Source organism: Astyanax mexicanus, chromosome 21 (genome assembly GCF_023375975.1).
Source record: "Astyanax mexicanus isolate ESR-SI-001 chromosome 21, AstMex3_surface, whole genome shotgun sequence".
Taxonomy (NCBI): domain Eukaryota; kingdom Metazoa; phylum Chordata; class Actinopteri; order Characiformes; family Acestrorhamphidae; genus Astyanax; species Astyanax mexicanus.
The window spans coordinates 7082256-7104256 of NC_064428.1; the positions used below are offsets into that span (position 1 = coordinate 7082256).

The 22001-nt window shown below is 36.2% G+C and overlaps 2 protein-coding genes across 2 annotated transcripts in view; one reads left to right on the forward strand and one right to left on the reverse strand.

Moving 5' to 3' along the window:
- gart (phosphoribosylglycinamide formyltransferase) overlaps positions 1-1377 on the forward strand; it is a 38884-nt gene extending 37507 nt beyond the window's left edge. Inside the window, exon 22 of the mRNA XM_022674977.2 lies at positions 891-1377. Within this exon, the coding sequence (XP_022530698.2) occupies positions 891-1082 (192 nt within the window). The 3' untranslated portion in view covers positions 1083-1377. The remainder of the gene's footprint in view (positions 1-890) is intronic.
- A 1355-nt stretch (positions 1378-2732) lies between these two features.
- Positions 2733-15043, reverse strand: n6amt1 (N-6 adenine-specific DNA methyltransferase 1). Its single transcript, XM_007237290.3, has 7 exons — positions 14971-15043; positions 11104-11266; positions 9601-9687; positions 8892-8982; positions 7997-8080; positions 5946-6087; positions 2733-4223 (listed from the first exon to the last, which is right to left on the reverse strand). The coding sequence occupies exons 2-7, from the start codon at positions 11229-11231 to the stop codon at positions 4108-4110; spliced, it is 648 nt and encodes a 215-aa protein (XP_007237352.3). The 5' UTR covers positions 11232-11266; positions 14971-15043; the 3' UTR covers positions 2733-4107.
- Between the last annotated feature and the right edge of the window lie 6958 nt (positions 15044-22001).

Genomic DNA, 22001 nt, shown 5'->3' on the forward strand with positions numbered 1-22001 from the left:
AGAGGTGTTAGGAGAGTAAGTGCTCTTTGAAGAGCTCTGTCTTCAGGAGTTTATTAAAGATAGTGAGAGATTCTCCTGATCTGGTAGTAGAAGGTAGTTAGTTAGAGGTGTTAGGAGAGTAAGAGCTCTTTGAAGAGCTCTGTCTTCAGGAGTTTATTAAAGATAGTGAGAGATTCTCCTGATCTGGTAGTAGAAGGTAGTTAGTTAGAGGTGTTAGGAGAGAAAGTGCTCTTTGAAGAGCTCTGTCTTCAGGAGTTTATTAAAGATAGTGAGAGATTCTCCTGATCTGGTAGTGGAAGGTAGTTTGTTCCACCATTGGGGAACTCTGTATGAGAACAGTCTGGATTGCTTTGTGTGAATGTTTGGCAAAGCGAGGCCAGCTTTTACAGCCCCGTTTTCCTTAAAACATCTCCTAATCTCTCCTCCTCTTAATCTGAGTTTAATAGAGTTCATATTTCTAGTTCTCATCATATTAATCAACACCTGGTTTGGTAAATTGGTAAATGTGGTAAATCAGGTGAGCTTCTGACGGAACTGAACATAATATACACATGCTGGCTGAGGAGCATCCAGGAGAAATCTGGAGAAACTACACTTTGTTCTTCATCTCGGCAATAACATTGAAATAACATACTTAGTTAAAAATGAGAATTCCTTGTTACATTTTATTGTATGTATGTTTATTTGCATTGTTTAAATCATGTGGCGCTTTTTTTTTTTTCAGGTAAAAACACTCATATTGCTGTTAATGTGTGTATATATATATATATATATATAGTGCTTTTTTATATAAAATTATTTATTAAATATTTTGATATATTTTACATATTAAATAAGGTGCATTTTGTCTTTGTATATTTAACTGTATTAAAACATTCTTGACTCAACAGGAGGAGGTGGATGCTGGAGCTATCATAGCTCAGGAGGCAGTCCCTGTGCTGACCAATGACACGGAGGAAAGCCTATCGGAGCGCATCCGGGAGGCGGAGCATCGGGCGTTTCCCAGTGCGTTAGAACTGGTATCCAGTGGAGCGGTCAGACTGGGGGAGGACGGACACCTCCTGTGGAGCCAGTCTGCGTAGAGTTCGGGCTGCGGCTAGCGTGATGAAACCTGGTTTAGATTAGATCCAGTATAAATAAATAATTCCTCTGCCTGAATTCTGAACTGAGCTTGTTTACATCACTTACTGAGAGCACAAGTGACCTTTCATTTCATTCCATTTCTTTTCATCTCATCTCATTTCATTTCATTCTATTATTTAGCTGTTAGAATGATGTAGAATGCTCATTTGTCTAGTTTAAGAGGAAGTGTTAAATGTTACAAGTATTACTGTGGTTTTGTGTTATTTCTGAACATTCCATTTTTCTAATATAAACTAATCTTTTTTTTTTCTATTCTTCACTTTTATTATGTTAAAGTACAAACTAACTTCCTTACAGGCAGGTCTGTTCATTCTGTGGCCATTTTTGCAACATACAACACCAGACTCCCATCTCTATGAATGATTAAAAACACCAAAATACTAGACAGGGTCCCTGCAGGTCCTTAAAAAGTCTTAAAAGGTCTTAAATTAAAATCCAGGTAATTAAGGTCTTAAATTGACTTAAATGTACTGTAAATTTGCTGTAGGTATTAATTTTTAAGATGGTGAGCTTTATGCCGTGGGAAGGCACGTGCTAACTTTAGCGGTTAGCTAATGTTACTGGAAAGAGAACTAACGTTAACAGAGAGCTAGCTCACAGTAGCGGTGAGCTAGCTAACATACTAACGTAAGCAGCGTTATCTAGCTACATTGCTGGGGAGAGAAGTAAGGTTAGCGGAGAGCTTACTAAAGGTAGGGGCGAGCTAGCTAACGTTAGCGTCAAACTAGCTAACATACTAACGATGGCAGCATTATCTAGCTACATTACTGGGGAGAGAACATTAGTGGTGAACTAGCTAACATGCTAACATAATAACATTAGCAGTGAGTTAGCTATGTTACCGGGGAGAGAATAAAGGTCAGTGGAGAGCTAGCTAACATAGTAACGTTTGGGCAAGTTAGCTACATTACTGGGGAAAGAACTAAGGTTGATGGCAAGCTAGCTAACATTAGCAGTGAGCTAGATAACATAGTAATGTTAGCGGCGAGGTAGCTGCATCAAGTTATGATTTCCAATTGGACAAATTATTTTCTACCAAAGAAAATATATATGTGTCTTAAATTCAAATTTATTGAGGTCTAAAACCGGTCTTAAAAAACCTTAAATTTGATTTTAAAATTGTGCAAGAACCCTGCTAGAAACTGAAGGTCAAATTGTCATTTTAAAAACATTTTTTAAATAATTGATAAGAACCTTATGAATGGTTTGAAGCATTTAGGTCAATAATGCACAAAAAACATGCATTTTCTGCTTTTTCTGGCTACTGTGCTTGCGCAGATCTCCACACTGATCCTGGGCTTCTATACCAAGCACACTGCCTCTTAAGCTGATTGGCTCTTTTTGTTAAAGGGTGGGTCTTTATCTGTAAACAGATGCCATGTTGAGCATTACAAGAACTCACATTTAGATTAGACACTACTTAAGTATTATTCAGACTAATAAAAGATGAATTGCATGACCAGTGCCTGATGGTGAACTGCAATAGTGAACACTGTATCTGCTCTCTGCACGTGACTGTGAATACTGTAATTTCTGTTTCTCTACACTGATGTATTAAATCATAATATTGCACAAAACCTGCACCGGTGTAACAGTTTTGAGATTGTTCTTTACTCACATACACTTATATTACACATTACGTCCTATATAAACTGTTAGAAAAAGCTTCAACACACACTGACATGCCAAAAGTTATGGGACAGCAGTTTGTAAATTCATCCAGAAGTGATGCATTCAAGCAATGTTTAAGAAAATGCCCACACCTGTACAAGTTGTGAGGTGCTATCTTGTGAGTGAGGTTGAACACTGGACTGAACAGTCACCTGTCCAATGATGCGTTGAAACGAGACAACCAGTAGGTAAAATAACTGGAATAATTTTATTGGAATAGTTTGATCAGTTGATATTTTTGTTTGGACGACATAATTTTTAGCGCAAAAAAAAAAAAAATCAAATTTAAGACCCTTTTATAAAATAATTAAATAAAACCTTATTAATAAATTCAATTCTTCCAATTTTAAAAGAAATTAACTTTTTAAATCTTAAAATGTTATACAATAATAATGTTACAAATAATAAACCATTTATGGCACATTTTGGATGTATTTTTAGAAAGGAAATAACCACCACTGCTTTGGCATTATTCCCAATTAAAGAAGTCTAGCTGCATAATGTTGCCCTTAGGCAACAAATACAAAAGACTCAAATTTATTAAGTAAACGAAAAAAAAAAAATGTTATTATTTGTGGCATTTTGTGAATATTACCAAAAAATGACACAAATTAAATGGATTTTGTAATAATCAAAGGTTAGTGCCATGCCACAAAGGGTCAAAACAAATCCAATTAATATTTCCACGAAAATAAAGTCTTATTCATGTTATGGACTCCCTAACTGTGCATACATATTTAGACTGCCATGACTAGATTTAAATTCCCATTAATATCTACACAAGCAAGATTTAAGCAAACAGATTTAATACTTTTATTGAAAGTCAAGTAAAAACAATATTTCATCTTGAGTTCCTCCAGTTAAAAATACTGAAATGCATTTTTGTATTTAAATATACAGATTTATTTGATTTTAATAACTGTCTCTTATCTTCATTTTTTTCCCCAAAGAGCAGCTGAAGTATCATTAGGTCACAGCTCACAGACGCCTCGTGCTGATCTACATCACCCTAGGAGTGATGAGGGGAAAGAGCGTTAGCACCATCTACTGTACCCACCCAGAGAGAGCAAGGCCAATTGTACGCTCTCGGGGTTCTGGCAGCTGATGGAAAGCTGCATGACCGGGATTCGAACCAGCGATCTCCCGATCATAGTGGCAGATAACCCATTAAACCCTCAGTGAAGAACAGTCTCAGCTTACGACAAAAACTCCACACAGAGCAGATCCTGCAGTCAGTTCTCCTTCACTCAGTGAAAGAGATCCTGTGGTCAGTCAGTCCATCAGCGCTGCTGATTAACAGTATTCACTCTTACTGAAGCGCAGGATGGACAGCTTCTCTATACCAGCCTGACGGGACAGACACACAGTCCCCCTCAGCCCTGAACCCCTCAGAAGATCCAGAATCTCCTCTAAACACAGAGACAGGAAAGAAAAACATATAAAAAGATCAACAGCACTGTTACAGTTATATAATATAAACAGTACAACACTTATCTTAAATAGTAAGGATTACATCAGGGATGCTCCAATTATTTGCCAACTGAAACTTAAAAGACTACCATAATCACTAAAAGACATATAGAAAGCTGGTGCACTTTTATAAAATTAATATAGAACAATAATATTCATTTGAAATCAAACTGCACTTTTTTCTTTAACATTATGAGAGTCGACAAACAGCAGGTTTAAGTTCATTTTTACACTCTATTTTTTACAAATAAATTAAATAAGTGACTCTCAGTATCCAGCTGTAAGATACAAGTTAGGTGTAAAGATAATGAATGAACTTATCTTTAGGAATTGTTTGGTTACCAAACAAACACTGGTTGTATTTCTCTACGCAAATTTCAATTCATGTAATTAGAATAGCAATGCTGAGGTAAATGTATGATCAGAATAGCACTGCTGAGGAAAATGCGTGATCAAGATAGCAATGCTGGGGTAAATGTATAATTAGAATAACACCACTGAGGTTAATGTATGCTTAAAATAGCACTACTAAGGTAAATGTATGATTAGAATATTACTGCTGAGGTAAATATATGATTAGAATAGCATTGCTGATGTAAATTCACAATTAAAATAGCACTGTTGAGGTAAATGTACGATTAGAACAGCACTGCTGAGGTAAATTCACAATTAGAATAGCACGTCTAAGGGTAATATATAATTAGAATAGCACTGCTGCGGTAAATGTTTCATTAGAATAGCACTACTGAGGTCAATTCTGGCTAAGAATAGCACTGCTGAGGTAAATGTTTGATTAGAATAGCTACTGAGGTAAATGTACGATTAGAATGCTCGGGTGAGGTAGACAGGTGGTTAGAGTAGCACTATTGTATAATTACAATAGCACTGCTGAGGTAAATGTTTTGTGCTTTGTTGGTTTGTCTGCTGGGATATTAAAAATGGTAAATGTTTACTTATTCAATATTTGTTTACTTTTTCATTTTGGTTCATCTCTATTAAATAGCAAGAGTACTGTAATCCTAATCAACTCGTTACTTGCATTAAAGACAGCTGTTTAAAAAAGCTGTTTATACAGACACCTGTATAAAAGACTCCTGTCCACAGACTCAATTAATCAATCAGACTCTAATCCCTGCAAAATGGGCAAGACTAAAGAGCTTTCTAAGGAGGTCAGGGACAAGATCATAGACCTGCACAAGCCTGCAATGGCCTACAAAACCATAAGTAAGACACTGGGCGAAAAGGAGACAACTGTTGGTGCAACAGTAAGAAAGACATTAAAAATGGGTTGTGGCTGGGTCTTCCAGCATGACTATGACCCAAAACATACAGCTGAGGCTACGAAGGAGTGGCTCAAAAAAGAAGCACATTAAGATCATGGAGTGGCCTATAGCCAGATCTTAATCCCATAGACAACTTATGGAGAGAGCTAAAGCTTCGAGCTGCCAAGCGACAGCCGGCTCAAAATTTTAATGATTTAGAGATGATCTGCAAAGAGGAGTGGACCAAAACTGCAAAATGCTAATAAATGTATATAATTTATACAATATGATTTTCTGGATTTTATTTTTGATATTCTATCCCTCACTCTTAAAACTAACCTACACGTCTTCCTTAGCGGGCAAACTTACAAACTTAGTTTGTCTCATAGATGATCCTACCTGGTTTATTATCGGAGACTGTAACGAGGTAGAAGAGACCCTGATTGGACAGTAATTGTGGAACCATTGGGAAGAATCTGTCCATCACCTCCCGGCCTCTGTTTCCACCAGCCCAGGACGCCTCAATACCATGACTGCCCACCTGAACATGAGCATTTAAATACAAAGAAGATATTAAACTAATCTACAGGCATATTCACAGTCTATATTGGCAGTATCCCACAAAAAATAGTGCACCTCTCATGTATTTGTAAAATAAAAAGTAAGAAACTTACCATTTAAAGCAGGGGTGTCCAAACTACAGCCCGCGGGCCATTTGGGGCCCGTTTCCTTTTTTTGGAGCGACCCGCGAGGTATTTTAGAAATAGAATGAAAGTTGGCCCGCTGTTAAGCAGGTTTTTATAATGTGAGATTCAAAGTTTGAACGCTAGGTGTCAGAAACGGGACAAAGAGTCTAAAAGCGGAGAGGGTGCGCATTTCTAGCGCAGAAAAACGGGCCAAAGAGTCTAAAAGCGGAGAGAGTGCACAGTTGTAGCGCAGAAAAACAGGCCAAAGAGTGTAAAAGCGGTGAGGGTGCGCATTTCTAGTGCAAAAAACAGGCCTAAGAGTCTAAAAGCGGAGAGGGTGCGCATTTCTAGCGCAGAAAAACGGGCCAAAGAGTCTAAAAGCGGAGAGGGAACGTGTTTCTAGTGCAAAAATACGGGCCAAAGAGTCTAAAAGCGGAGAGAGTGTGCATTTCTAGCGCAGAAAAAACGGGCCAAAGAGTCTAAAAGAGGAGAGAGTGCGCAATTGTAGCACAGAAAAACGGGCCAAAAAGCCTAAAAGGGGTTAGAGTGTTCAGTTGTTCCCCAGAAAAAGGGCTAATGAGTCTAAAAGTTGCCGTAATTAAGGAGTTTAATATTAAAAGACATCATGAAATGAAACATCAATTTGAAAAATCTTAGTTTACACAACACTGTCAAAGATAAAGAAAGTCAAGTAAAATGGTGTGTAAATGAAATAATTAGAAAAATGTATTATTTAAAGTGGTATATTTCATTATTTGTTTTATTACAGAGTCTGTGGCCCGTGACTTCAAATATATTTCTCCTTCTGGCCGCCAACAAAAAAAAAAGTTTGGACACCCCTGATTTAAAAGTACAAAACTGGAGATATGACACTTTGATACAGTGTAGTAGTCAGTGTACAGCTATAGTAAAACAATTAATGTCCAAACCACTAGCAACGAAAGTGAGTACACCAAGAGAAAATGGCCAAATTGTGCCCAAAATGTAAGTACATTGTTTTGCCACCATTATTTTCCAGCAGTGCTTTAACTCTGTTGGGGATGGAGTTCACTATAGCTTCACAGGTCGCCACTGGACTCTGCACTCCTCCACCTTCGGTTTCAGGATGCCCCACAGATGCTCAATAGGCTTAATGTCTGGAGCCATACTTGGCCAGTCAATTACCTTTATCTTCAGCTTCTTCAGCAAAGCAGCTGCAAATGTAGGACTCAACTTTTTCTGTCAACCCTAGGCAGTTTAGGGCATTATCCATGTTCAGACTAAGCCATCTTTGTAGAGAACAATTCTGTTTCTCCCATCCTCAGAGAGTTCTTTGCCATGAAGTGCTATGTTAAATATCCAGTGGCCAGTATGAGAGAATTGGACCCAAAACACCAAATTTAACTGCTCCCCTTTCACACATGAGACCTTCTAAAAACTAATGAGTCACATGATACACCAGGGAAGGAAAATGGCTAATTGGGCACAATCTGGCCATTTGTATTTAAGGATGTACTCACTTTTGTTGTCAGTAGTTTAGACAGTAATGGCTGTATATTGAGGTATTTTGAGCTGTATACTATCAAAGTGTCTTATTTTCAGTCTTACCCCGTGAAAAGATATAACAAAATATTTACACAATCTTAAAAGTTAATACAAATTATTAACATATTTAATTGTTAATAACTGTTAAGAATCTAAATATCCAAGGTGTGAAGAAAAAAAATTTCAACAGCAAGCTCAGTATTTAGTGTGATTAACTGCTTTATCATAACGTTTCTTAACCTCATCAGAAGGTGTAACGACGTACGGGGGGTTGAAGAGCAGAACATCCACCTTTCCATTCAGTCTGGGTAACAAACACTCCATCTAACAAACAAACCCATTATTAAATACAATATACATATATATATATATATATATATATATATATATATACTGTACATAAAACATTATGAACATTCAGAAACAGATCTGCTTCAGGAAAAAAAAAAAATCAGACTTTAAGGCGAATTAAGTGACACTAGTAAGGATGCCAACATTAAAGTGAGCAAATGTCTCCATTCTAATGGGAAATCTGGGAGAAGCGACTAATTAAACAAAACTGTAATTCTTAAAAAAACATTTTCTTTTAAAGTAAAATGAGCGCTGGATATTAATCTACACAGATTTATCTCCTGAAAAAAACTTTTTTTGGGTAAGTAAAGTGCTTCTGTTTATTTACAGTAAGCTCAGATATCCAATATTTTGTCTAAGGGTGAGTTTTCAGTGAAGTTTCTCCAGCACTAAGCTTTAGCATTAGCTGCTAACCGCAGCGCTAGTTGGATGTAAATGCTGTTCAACAGTGCTACACTGAGGAACCCTGAGCTAGAATTTAGCAGACAGCGGATCATCTCACATAGCTTGTTTTAACATGGTATATAAAGGCTACAGTCCTATATATATTTGCCTTTGAACAGCAAAATAGAAAGCGATGGGGTCTGCTGCACCCAGCCTTAGTGCTGGAGAAACTTCACCGAAACCTGAGCCTTATAGTGTGAAAAAATACAGTAATAAATAAGGAACTTATACTGGCAGCAACTACAGAAGCATGGTAATAAAAGCGCCAGGGTGAGTGTGTATTAATTACAGAGTAAAGAGAGAAAGAGAGAGAGAATAAAAAAAGACGAATGTGTCTCACCAGGTCTGTTATGATTGGCTGTAGATCAAGCTTGTTGCAGCGAGACGTTTCAGCAGTGCACTGAGCTGCAGCAGGGTTCAGATCAGTACAGCTATAACACACACACACACACACACACAGTGAAAATCGGAATCTCTGATCAATACTGTCTGATTTATTAATATCAGTTTTTATCAGTACATTTCAAACATTATGTATGAAAAAGCAAAATATATGTATTATAAATTAGCTTATGTATCCAATGGTAAAAGAACATTGTGCTTAAGGATAATACATCTATGTTTGATTTAAAATATATATTTATGCAATAACACACTCAAGATTTGTGCTATAATGAACCGAGTGCCTTAGATCAGCACAGCAGTGCCAATATTACACGTTATAGCACGAACCTCGAGTGTATTATTGTGATTATACCACAGTTCCATTATCAGTGTTTATTACAAGATTTTGAGTTAAAGAGTATGAGAAAATACAATCTGTTTGGTTATAAACACTCCGTGAGTGCATTACTGGCTGATAATGGCATTCATAGAACACCTCTCAGCCAATCACATTGCAGGGTTGGAACTAACTGTGGTTTAATATTTATTATGTATACTTACCAGTGATATACCTTATATTCAGACTAATTAACTCTGAAAAAAGTCACTAACAAACAGTATAAAGCTGAATTAATCAAGTACTGAAGCACGAGTCTCACACTCACAGATATAAAGCTTCTGGCCCAATCACAGAAGCCAGAAAAGCAGAGACCACCCCCGAACCACTGCCCACCTCCAAACACACAGCAGGTCTGAAAAACACAGAGAAAATGAGTATAATATTTATAATTGTAATTTGGGCTACTTCAATACGGGGTATCAAAATCCAATACATACATACATACATACATACACATATATATATACATACACATATATATATATATATATATATATATATATATATATATATATATATATATATATATATATATATATATATATATATATATATATATACATACTTACAGTCATATGAAAAAGTTTGGGCACCCCTATTAATCTTAATCATTTTTAGTTGTAAATATTTGGGTGTTTGCAACAGCCATTTCAGTTTGATATATCTAATAACTGATGGACACAGTAATATTTCAGGATTGAGGTTTATTGTACTAACAGAAAATGTGCAATATGCATTAAACCAAAATTTGACCGGTGCAAAAGTATGGGCACCCTTATCATTTTATTGATTTGAATACTCCTAACTACTTTTTACTGACTTACTGAAGCACAACATTGGTTTGGTAACCTCATTGAGCTTTGAACTTCATAGCCAGGTGTATCCAATCATGAGAAAAGGTATTTAAGGTGGCCAATTGCAAGTTGTTCACCTATTTGAATCTCCTCTGAGTTATTAGATATATCAAACTGAAATGGCTGTTGCAAACACCCAAATATTTAGAACTAAAAATGATTAAGATTAATAGGGGTGCCCAATTTATTTTCATATGACTGTATATATATATAACATAAGGGAATTATTTACTACATTAAGCAAAATAATGTATTATATCTAATGTATTGTAATATTTTTATACATAATTAATTATGTTAAATAATTGTATTTGATAAAATAAAAATTATTAATTGTTTAGATGATGTGCATTTGAAATAATGTGAAATGTTTGCATGAGTGTTTAATGTTTAGGAATTACGTACACAGGCTAAACCCTGTTTCTGTATCCTTCCTGTCTGACTGCACGTGTTTAGAAATGCCCAACAGCGACAACTCGTTCTGAGTGAGACACGCCCCAAGCGACTTATGCATGTTATATTATATTCACATTTTCTGAGACTTAACAATAAAAGAAACGTATCGCTTAATATAGATCACTCTGTGTTTAATACATTTATAAAATATATGAGTTTCACATTTTAGGCTGAATTACTGAGATAATTTTACTTTCCAATGATATTCAAATTTTTTGAGATGCGCCTCTGTTTTTTTTTTTGTTTGTTTGTTTTACCATGATTGCATTTAAATAAAATTTGTTATAATGTGAAGTACATACAATAAAATACAATGCTTAATTTTTTTGTAACGATTGTCACCACTATAAAAAATATATATCAGATAAACCAAATCAAGTGTCAACAAATGATAAAGTAGTCAGAAATTACTAATGACATCACAAAATCCACAACACTCCCTTTAGAAAAACACCCACCTGCTTTCCCTCAGCAAATCAGCATCCTTCTCTAAAGCGTCGATGAGCAGGAAGGAATCCTCTGCTGGTTCGTACACTTCTGAGAACGGCCCACGACCAGCGTGGGAGTAGAGCGGAGTCGGGAACATCAGCACGGCTACAGAACAGCATACAGCGAGTGCTTCTGAAACACAGAACAGAGAGCATACACTAGACCAGATCCACTAAGGCTGGGTGCAGCGATTAGCGCTAGTAGGGTTCTTCAGAGCTACACTGAAGAACCCTGAATGTTCCGGAAAGTTAGGTTGATATTAGCTAGCGGTTTGTCCTATGTAGCTTGTTTTAACACAGTAAACATGCAGGCTACAGTCCAATAGACCACTGAAGTGGTCTCTGTCACATTCTGTGGTAAATAAATATGTTCAGAACCCTGAACGTTTTGTTCTGTGTACATTTACCTCCTAAATATCACTGGATCCTGTGAATTTCGAGATCGTTTAAGGGGAGTAATTAGAAAAATGCTAACTTTAAGCTAATGCTTAAAGTTAGACGTCACAGCACTGCGGCTGGAAATGACCCCAGACTGGATTCAATATTTTAAACTACAATTTAGGCCCTAATCCTTAAGTTTTTAACATTAATACATGATATATCAGATATAATAAGAACATATTAAATAAAACATAAAAAAATATAAATAAAAACAGTTTGGTAAATTTTTGAGTTTCAGAGTGAATAGCAAATATATAATAGCAGTATATAGTGAATATAGCAGTTTGTAATAAAGTGCATGTCTGAGTGTACAGTACAGACTAAACTCTTAAAACATTAAACAAAAGGAATATAAAAGACTGTAAAATCAGATCAGCCCACAGAATCCCACCACAGCCACAGGTCCCACACCACCACAGCTTTATACTGATACAGCTGAGCACGCGAGGGTTCGGCTCCTTTACACTGCCACAGTTTTATAGTTTTATTTTCTGGGAGTTGGCTGACAGCAGCAGTGCTGGTGCTTAAAGGCTGAGAGTGTGAGATTTGGTGTTCTGTAGACACGAGAGGATTTACAGAACGCTGTCATCTGCTGTCTGGCTGAGATTTACAGCGTCTTTAACGAGCTGTGCTCCATAACCTTCCATAACTATAAACACTTTAAATCTATTTTATACATCAACTCTGCTGAAAAAAACAGCTGAACACGGTAATGGTACCAGTCAAATGTTCGGAAACAGCTTCTTATTCAATATGTTATCTATTTTATATTTCAGTATTTTGTAAATGAATACTGAAGTGATCCATATTATGTAGGAACACAAGGAATCATGTAGTAACTTTAAAAAAAAGTGTTAAACAAACCAAAATACTGGGGAGCTGTTAACTTGTGGTTTCTGAGGCTGGTAACTCTGATGAACTTATCCTGTACAACAGAGGAAACTCCTGCTCTTCCTTTGCTGGGGTGGTCCTGATGAGTGCCAGTTTCATCATTACGTATTTGATGGTCTTTGCGACTTCAATTGAGGGTCCTTTCAAAATTATTTTTCTTTAATTAAGTGAGATATTCTTCCCATAATATGGATTAAAACATTACAAACACATTTTTGTCCGGTGATCCACAACCACACCACCCTGCTCTGGTAATCATGTGGCTGGGTTGTTCACTCCAGTTACGGTTTAGAATAGAGCATACCTGACAAGTTTTAGATTTAAAAATATCTCTGTCCGCTTTGAGCCGTCCCATCAGCCCAACGAAGGTTCAGTATCCCTTACATTTTAAGACAGGTTTACAAAAAAATCTGAAAATAACCACCTGATAACCACTTACACACTACAATTAGATGATCAGAATCTGATGGGTCTACCTTTGTTGACACTGAAATGTTGTGAACATTCCTACATATGTAATTATTTTATTACAGCCAAATTAAAAAACATTTGCTAGTTATTTTTAAAAAAAAGTTAAGATTTTATGTCTTTTTTGGCATAAATGCACTCTTTTATATATGATATATTTTTAATTTATTTAATGGATTTAGCTTTTACTAAAAGGACATGGACCAGATTTATTCCATCAGTAAAAATTAGTCCTAAGGGGCCTAAACAATTAATCATTTTTAATTAATACTTCTTTCTTTTGATCACTCCACCCCTGATCAGTTCAGTTCATTTCGGTCCTCTCCACATTTCTAGTTAAACTGAGTCACAATCTGTAATTGTTTTATTTTTAAAAGGTTTAATCTGTGTGTTTTGATTCGGAGACGAGTATTTTTAAGCAGCTATCAGAAAAATCTCATCACAGTTTACATGATTAGCCTACCGTTACCTTTCTTTTAGAAAAATCGCTGAATATCCAGATCTGTTTTGACATCAGCTGCTCCAAATAGCTGCCTGAACTCACAGCAGCGACGGGGGGGCTTCCCCACACTGACCCTCCTTTGTGCTCTGCAAATCAGCAAGCTGATTGGCTGTTTCTCCTGAAAGGCGGGACTTTCTCCTTGAACCGGCACCACGATTGGTTAAGAGACACAGAGTGGTCAGTGCCCTGTCTCCTCAATAATAAAGTTTTTTAAAATTTTATATAATACAGGAAATTTACAGGAAAATACTAATGAGACAGGACGGCGGGAAAGAGGAGTAAAATACGGTAGTTTTTTACCGGCCAAAACGGGAGACTTGATACTAGGTATGGAATAGAGATGGAATAATCTGTGTTTTTTGGGCTGATCATCGATCACTGATCATCAGTCGTTCACCAATATCAATCAATAGCGGGACAAGATGATTATCATTTTTTTAGGCAATCTTGGTAATGCATCATCATGTATATTAAAATATATTAAAAAGTCTCTCAAGATGAAACATACCTTACATTTCATACCTTACAATTCTCTCAAGAGGGGTATCCCGTTATTATTCTAATACTCACTGTACTGGGCTAAATGATGGACTCTTGAGAGGGGTAACCAGGTAGTGTTCTGATACTCACTCTATGGAATGACTGATGTACTCTCAAAAGGGTTAGCCTATTCATTTAATATTCAGATACTGAATATTACTATATAGAAGCTATACAGGATCACATGCTTAATTATTAAGTAAACAAAACGTGTTAAACAAACCAGAATATGTTTTATATTTTAGATTCTTCTAAGTATTATTATTTTTTTTTTAAATACAGTTTTTTTAAATACAGTGTCTTCATGAGGGAGAGTCACCTGGAATAGTTTCTCAGCATCTTGAAGGAGCTGAGCAATAGTTGCTGCTTTTATTTATGGGTATATGTTTGAGTAAACAAATCCAAATAAAAATATTGACATTTAGAGCATTTATTTGCAGAAAATGAGAAATGGCTGAAATAACAAAAAAGGGGCAGAGCTTTCAGACCTAAAAAATATAAAGAAAAGTTTATATTCATAAAGCTTTAAGAGTTCAGAAATCAATATTTGGTGGAATAAACCTGGTTTTTAATCACAGTTTTCATGCATCTTGGCATCATGTTCTCCTCCACCAGTCTTACACACTGCTTTTGGATAACTTTATGCTGCTTTACTCCTGTTCAGTTTGGTTTGATGGCTTGTGATCATCCTTCTTCCTCTTGATTATATTCCAGAGGTTTTTAATTTGGTAAAATCAAAGAATCTTACACTTTTAAGTGGTCTCTTATTTTTTTTCCCAGAGCTGTAAGTTATATATATATATGTAATAATGTATGTATTGTGTTTAGATGGATGAATGAATGATATAAGCTACAGGTTCCGTCAGCAGACACGTGGTCCTGTATTAAAGTCTAATCAAGTGTCTAACGCACATTAATACACACTAATCCCGCTCTGAATATCAGATTATTAGATTATTAATTATAAAACTCAGAGTAACAGAGAGACTCCATACCTTCACCGCTCTCTCTGCACTGTCTCCAAAACACACATGCAGCTAGACACGAGCGCGCTTCCACTTCCGGGTACTCTCCAAGTGCATTGTGGGAGATGTAGTTTTTTTTGGTAAATGTACAATAAAAGCCAGGTTCCTATGGCAGATTTAGTATTAAAAATACTACTAATAATAAAACTTATAAAAATATAATAAAACTCTTTAAAATACATATAAAATTGGATACTATTAATCCATGTAGTTATAATTTGAAGTTATTTTATATTTATTGTAAACTAAAGGTTTCAAGTAAAAAAGTACACATTCTATACTTTATTCTTTATTTCTATACTTTAGTGTAGTAATTATTTATTTAGACTACTGTTTTCTTCTGCTTCTTACATTTTCACACAATTATCTGAACTTTCTACTCCTTACATTTTAATAAAAACAGCCACGTTAATCCTATTTAATTTCAGCTCGTTTTTATTCCGGCTTCTCATCGTTTAATAAAACTCCTATCCAGATAAATCTCTCCATCCAGATAGAGAGAATCTGATTGCGATTGGATGTAGAGAAGTATAAACATAAACCATTCCAACTCCCTATTGGTTTATACTGTGATCCATCACACCTGCACACGCCCCCAACCACCCCCCTCCCCCCCACACACACACACACACTCCAGCTAGAACATAGCAGACGTATGTAGTCTAGTATGAAGATGATCCGTGCAGAGACTCAAGAGAACTCCAGATAAACTCCTGTCCAACTAAACTTCTTTAATATATTTACTTTATTCTACTAAAATACATTGATTTACAATCAGCATATATGCAGCTGAAAAACCAGAGAACAGCCTAGTGCAAAATCCCAAATTATATTATTAACATTAACATTTTTATATTTTAACATTATAGTAAACTATAGGACTCTGTGGTTCAGTCAGGTTGTAGTTAATGGCTTTATTTTTTTTTTACTTTTACTTTTATACTTTAAGTAGTTTTAAATCCGGTACTTTACTCAAAGAGTAAAAAGCTTGAGTTAATGCTTCAACTTCTACAGAAGTATTTTAAACCCTAGTATCTATACTTCTACCTACAGAGAAATGAATGGAGATACTTCTTCTGTTTTAAAAGACTATTATTATTATTATTATTAGTTTCATCTGTTTTTCCTAATTAATGAATTTATATTAATTACTGTGTTACAGCAGTTTTAAATAATTCATTATTTCTTATTATCCTTAAATGTACTATGATCTGCGATATTTTAAATAAGGGTAATCCTTGTATTGTATTCTGAATTTAGATAAAGGTTACTTTATTGATTTATTGTTTTCAGTTTACTGACTAATTACAGATTAATGTAGCTTGAACTTAACTTTAAAATATGAACTTTAAATGCAGATGAACGTATATTGAGTTGTTGCATTGTGAAGCCTGTATCTGATGCACATAGAGATGTCATAGTTGCATAATGGTTTATAGATGCAGGGTGTGGAGGAAGAAGCCAAACCAGCCATTTGTGGTGTTTTAATTTTGCAGAGCACGGCTTGCCCTTGAGTGTAGAAGAGACTAGCCGGCACCATCCAGTGTGATGACTCGTATTTTATTTCTTCATTCAGCTGCACTTATAAAGACAGTGTGGGTTTACATTCATTTTTACGTGACCGGTTTATGACCCCTCTTAATCCCTAAGAATTTAACAGGCTCTTTCTTTTATTGTACATTTAAAGCAGCTGAATAGACAGATAAATGAGCTCTGTTTTAATTGGTTGGGCCGTGTTGTGCTTCATTCAGAAAACACTGAGACCTGAAATATTTTTGAGAAATGTAATATGAATGAGTGGGACTAAACTAGTTATCTTTTATTATTATTAACCATTTAAAAAACATAATTTTTAACATTTTAAAACATTATTTATTTCAAATTGTCCCCAATTTCTGCCAATTTAGCTAGACCAGTTGTCTCACCATTTCAGCTGCTAACCAGCTGTACATCCCTCATCACTAGTGATGCCCCAACACAAGGAGGGTGAAGACCAGCACATGCCTCCTTCGATAAATGTAAAGTCAGACTCCGCCTCTTTTTGAACTGCTGCTGATGCAGCACTGATGCAGCGACTTGGGTCTGATACATCAGCTCACAGATGCCTTGTGCGGATCGACATCACCATAGGAGTGATGAGGAGGAAGAGCGCCATCTACTGTACCCACCCAGAGAGAGCAAGGCCAATAGTTCTCTGTCAGGGCTCCAGCAGCTGATGGCAAGCTGCATGGCCAGGATTTGAACCAGCAATCCCCATCTCACACAGCACAGCACAGGCTGTGGGTTGGTCTGTGAGTTTATTATATTAAAGATGAGGTGCTAGACTAGTACTGTCTGTGTGTGTCAGCTAATTAATGTTATCTATACTGAGGTTTTAAGTAGCTTATTATTATATAATTATTATATAATTCAGACAAAATAAAATAGAATACAGCTGTGGAAAGTATTTATTTTAGATACAAATATGCAATAATGCGCCCTCATTTTTTTTTCTTTTCATCTTATTATCTGCTAAGAAGGTGTTTAAAATAGTGCTGGGAGGTATGACCAAAAATGTATATCACAGTATTTTATTTTTATTATTTGTTTATATGTTTGTGCATGACTATGCTTCAAATTAAGCCTCTGATTACTCTGATTGGGTTTATTTTTCTCCCACTAAATTACACAATATATGAAGACATCAGACTTCATTAGAAGAAAAACAGCTGAACAATGTAATCAATATACCTTTAAAAAGAGATACGCCAACAACCTTAACACAGCTTCCTTTACAAAAATATTTTAATAAATAGTTAAACCATTAGAGACATTACGAAACTAAACTCCCTTCTTTCTCAAGTTAACAAATAAATTTAGTTCAGTGCTCATTAATATTAACCTTCACGCCGCAGTATTAATATATTTAAACAGTGCTATAGTTACTGCTCACCTTATATCATTAGGTTTTATGAAGTTTTGTATGAACCGGTATACCGCACAGCACTAGTTTAAAGTGAAAGTAACACACCTTTTCCCTGTGTATAACATAGTTTGCAAGTCTGATTTAAATCTAAAAGGTTTTATTTCTTCTAATATGAGACTTTCACCCCTCCTGGGAACCCGCTTCTATTTCATTTGACGGCACAGTGGCTTAGTGGTTAGCACAGTGGTAGCCTCCCAGCACCGGGGTCTTGGGTTCAAGTCCCTAACTGTGTGGAGTTTCCATGTTCTCCCTGTGTCTGTGTGGGTTTCCTCCAAGGACTCTGGTTTCTTCCCACAGTCCAAACAACGTGGTGATTAGGTAAATCACTCTAAATTGCCCAGAAATGTTTGTATAACTGTGGCCAGATATGAATTGGCACTCTGAGTAAAAATGCTGTAGAATGCTGTAATATGCAGTTCTCCAGGTGGGTGGTTGTTTCCGGTTGAGAGTACGCTGCGTCCTATTGGCTGCCGCTTCTCATTGGTGTGTGGATGAGTGCTGAGTATGAATGGTTGTTTATAAAAACGTGTAAATTGTAAAGCGTCCTTGGAAAGGCGCTACTACATGCATTTATTCATTTACAGTGTTTTTTAAAGGAAAACGATGTGGCTGGGATCATTGGGCACCTTAAGACCCACCTTAAACCTATGATCCTAGAATCGCCCCGGGTGTTGATACTAGTAGAGTTACTGTAGAGTTTGCTTACTCTTGGTGTTTGATGGAAGACGCCAGTGGTTCTCCAGCCTCTTTTGCATTTTATATCTATGATTTGCAGACCAGCATTTAAAACAAATGTGCAATCATCCACAATTACAGAGAAGCAGAGAAACTTGGGCGGTTGTGAATGGTCCACCTATGCATTGGTTCTGACAGTGACGAGCCTGTAGGGCAAACAAGCTGCTGAGATCGAATTATAGACACGAGAGGGACACATAAAAGAGAGGGGTGTAAAAAACGTGTGATTTTTCTCTCTTTTCTTTTTTTTTCGTGTGTGTGTGAGAGAGAAAGAGAGTGTGTGGAGAGCGATAAGCCAAACAAACTTGTTTTTAATTTAGAAATTCCTGGGTCTCCGGAGGGCCAAGCCTTTATAAGGGCCACACGCAGCAGATAAATAAGACCGGCCGGCGCTGGCCAGGCCTGGAGAGCCGCGCTGCCACGCTATGCTCCAGGAGACGGTTCAATAGGGAGGGACTCGATTGCTGGAGTTTGTCTTTACTGAAGGATAACATGCATATCATTATGACCACCTTATTGTTAATAAACCCATTATCCTTTTTCATTTTCATCCATCAGCTACACTGAATGAATGAATGAATAAATGAATGTATGAATGAAGTTCAACTTATATATATATATATATGTAGTACCTTTCTAGAAACCCAAGGACGCTTTATAATTTACACATTTTACACACAAGCACATTACACATCAACACTCATCCACACACCGGTGAGAAGCGGCAGCCAATAGCGCACAGCGTACTCTCATCCGGAAACAACCGTCCACCTGGAGGACTGCATCGAGCACTACAGCATTTACCAATCCATATCTGGGCACAGTCATACATACATTTACACACACCTACATACATACCACTCACTTTTTCTGGGCAATTTACTTGATCTCCATGTTTGTAGACTGTGGGATGAAAACAGCGTCCCTGGAGGAAACCTACATTGACACAGGGAGAACATGGAAACTCCACACAGATAGGGACTTGAACCCAAGACCCCAAAACACTAAGCCACTGTGCCGCCAAGATCATACAGAAGTAATTTATAGTTCTAATAGTTCTTAAACAATTACAGACTATAATTAATTAAGAATAGATATTTAAAAACAAATAAATAATAAAATAACCAATGGTCATCTGATTTTGTACTCATCTTTTATATTAGGAAAAAAAGAGACAAAGAGTTTCTTACTAATGTACTCTGAAAGCAGAGATATGCAGAGAAGTGAAATATCTAATTCTGTTTACAGAGCTTGTTATCATTAGCTATCTTGTGTAAGTAACTGTAGGTTTAAATCGGATCTCCGGTTGATTCCGCCCTTTACCGAAACCTTAAATATGCACTAGGGAAGCAGGGTTTGACAAGGCAGCACAACTCGACAGAACACAGGTCAAAGCAGTGCCATTCGCATTGAACTTTATAATATAGAGCTGGGAAAGGTGCAACAAAACAAACCTGACTTTTCCGATTGTAACAGTGACCCTAAGGTGTTTAAACACTCCAGCAGCATGGCTGTTTCTGATCCACACATATGAGCACAACACACACTAACCCTGTGTTTACACTGGCAGACGACAGGTGAAGAGCTGTCGCATGTTTTGCCCAACGTTTGTCTCTTTTCTTTTGTTGTTGCAGTTCTTTACTTTATTTCACGCTTCATTTTCCTCCAAATGCTCCTGTATTTGTGTAAAAATACATTATATAAAATATGAAAAAGCAAAAACAGTGGTTATTTGCCTTTTTGCTTTGTTCAGATCCTCTTAAGTGATAAAGTAAAGTATGAATCAAAAGTTTAACCCTTGTGTGGTGTTCGGGTCTGTGGGACACGTTTTAATTTTTCATTAAATGATACTAAAAAAATATTTTTTCTACCTCAAACTCATTGGCATTGGCTCATTTTTTGTGAAAAACATATATCAAAACACATTTTCGATAAACACACACTGTGCAGCACCCCCCCCCCCTACCCATTTATATTACATACAGTATGTTTGGCCAAGGGCTAATAAACATTGCTTCATTTGTAAATTTGAAACTACACAAATTTTCTACTCATATCTTGAGTTTAATTCATTTTCTTTTACATTTTATTAATAAACTAATAAAAAAAGAGCAGCACTTTTTGAAAGAAATGTAACATAAGAAAGGTAAAGGGCAAATATTAACCATGTAAGCTGTTTATATTGCTTGCAATTTAGTTGAAGCAAGCATGTGTAAAGCATTTTAATGTAAAATTGCTTAATTTTGCTGAATTAAATACAAGTAACAAAGTAAACGAGTAACAAAAATATGACACCACACAAGGGTTAATAAAGTATACAGAGAAACAGATACAGAACTACAGTCTATAATTATTTTTACAGATCTACAAAGTGATATTCAGTGTAGAAACACTGTAACAGTAATGGGTTTGTGGACAGAAAGTGTGCATGCTTCCTAAAGGGCACGGTTTTCCAGTGCTGGTTTGAATGAATGGAGTGGAAAGTTCCATGGTAAAAAGTTTAAATGAATAGAGTCAATAGAGGGCAGCAGAGATCCACGAGGAACAGCTCTGAGGTTCCTAATGCTGCTGGAAGTTGAAAAGCTTTGAGAGGTGCTTCATTGTTTTTGCTGGCAGAGAGAAAGAAAGAGAGAGAGACAAAGAGTAAAAGAGAGAGAGAGAGAGATACATGCCCTACATTGGCAATATTACTAAAAGTCTATTGAATTTCTTCCCCCAATGTTTTACTCTGCTGAAAGGAGCAAATATTAGTGGTGTCAGTTGATTAAAAAAATAATCAGATTAATCACAACAATATTCTGTGATTAACTGCGATTAATCACACTTGTTATAGTAAATAATCAAATGTAAATAAAAGAATGAATGTAAGAAATGTGTCACATAGGAAAGAGTGAGAAGACAACCAAGATAAACAAAGCAAAAGGTAAAAAACTAATTTTACAAGACAGGGATAAATAAATAATAAACACAATAACAAAGACTAATCAAAACTAATAAAATAAGAGACTAGAGGGAGGAAAATAACACTGGGATCAAAAACAAACCTGACACACATTCACAAACACTGAAACAAAGGGGCTTAACTACACAAGGAGGGTGAGGAACACCTGGGGCCAGTAACGAGGGGGCGGGGTTACAAACAAGACACAAGGTGACAACACTAATGGCTAGGGAGGGGGACAGAAATATAGAGGACAGAAACATATAGAACCAAAAGAAGAAAAAATATATACAAGACAGACACAGGCCAAGGTGTGACAAAATGTAGAATGCAAATATATTTAGTGGTGTTAATTAAAAT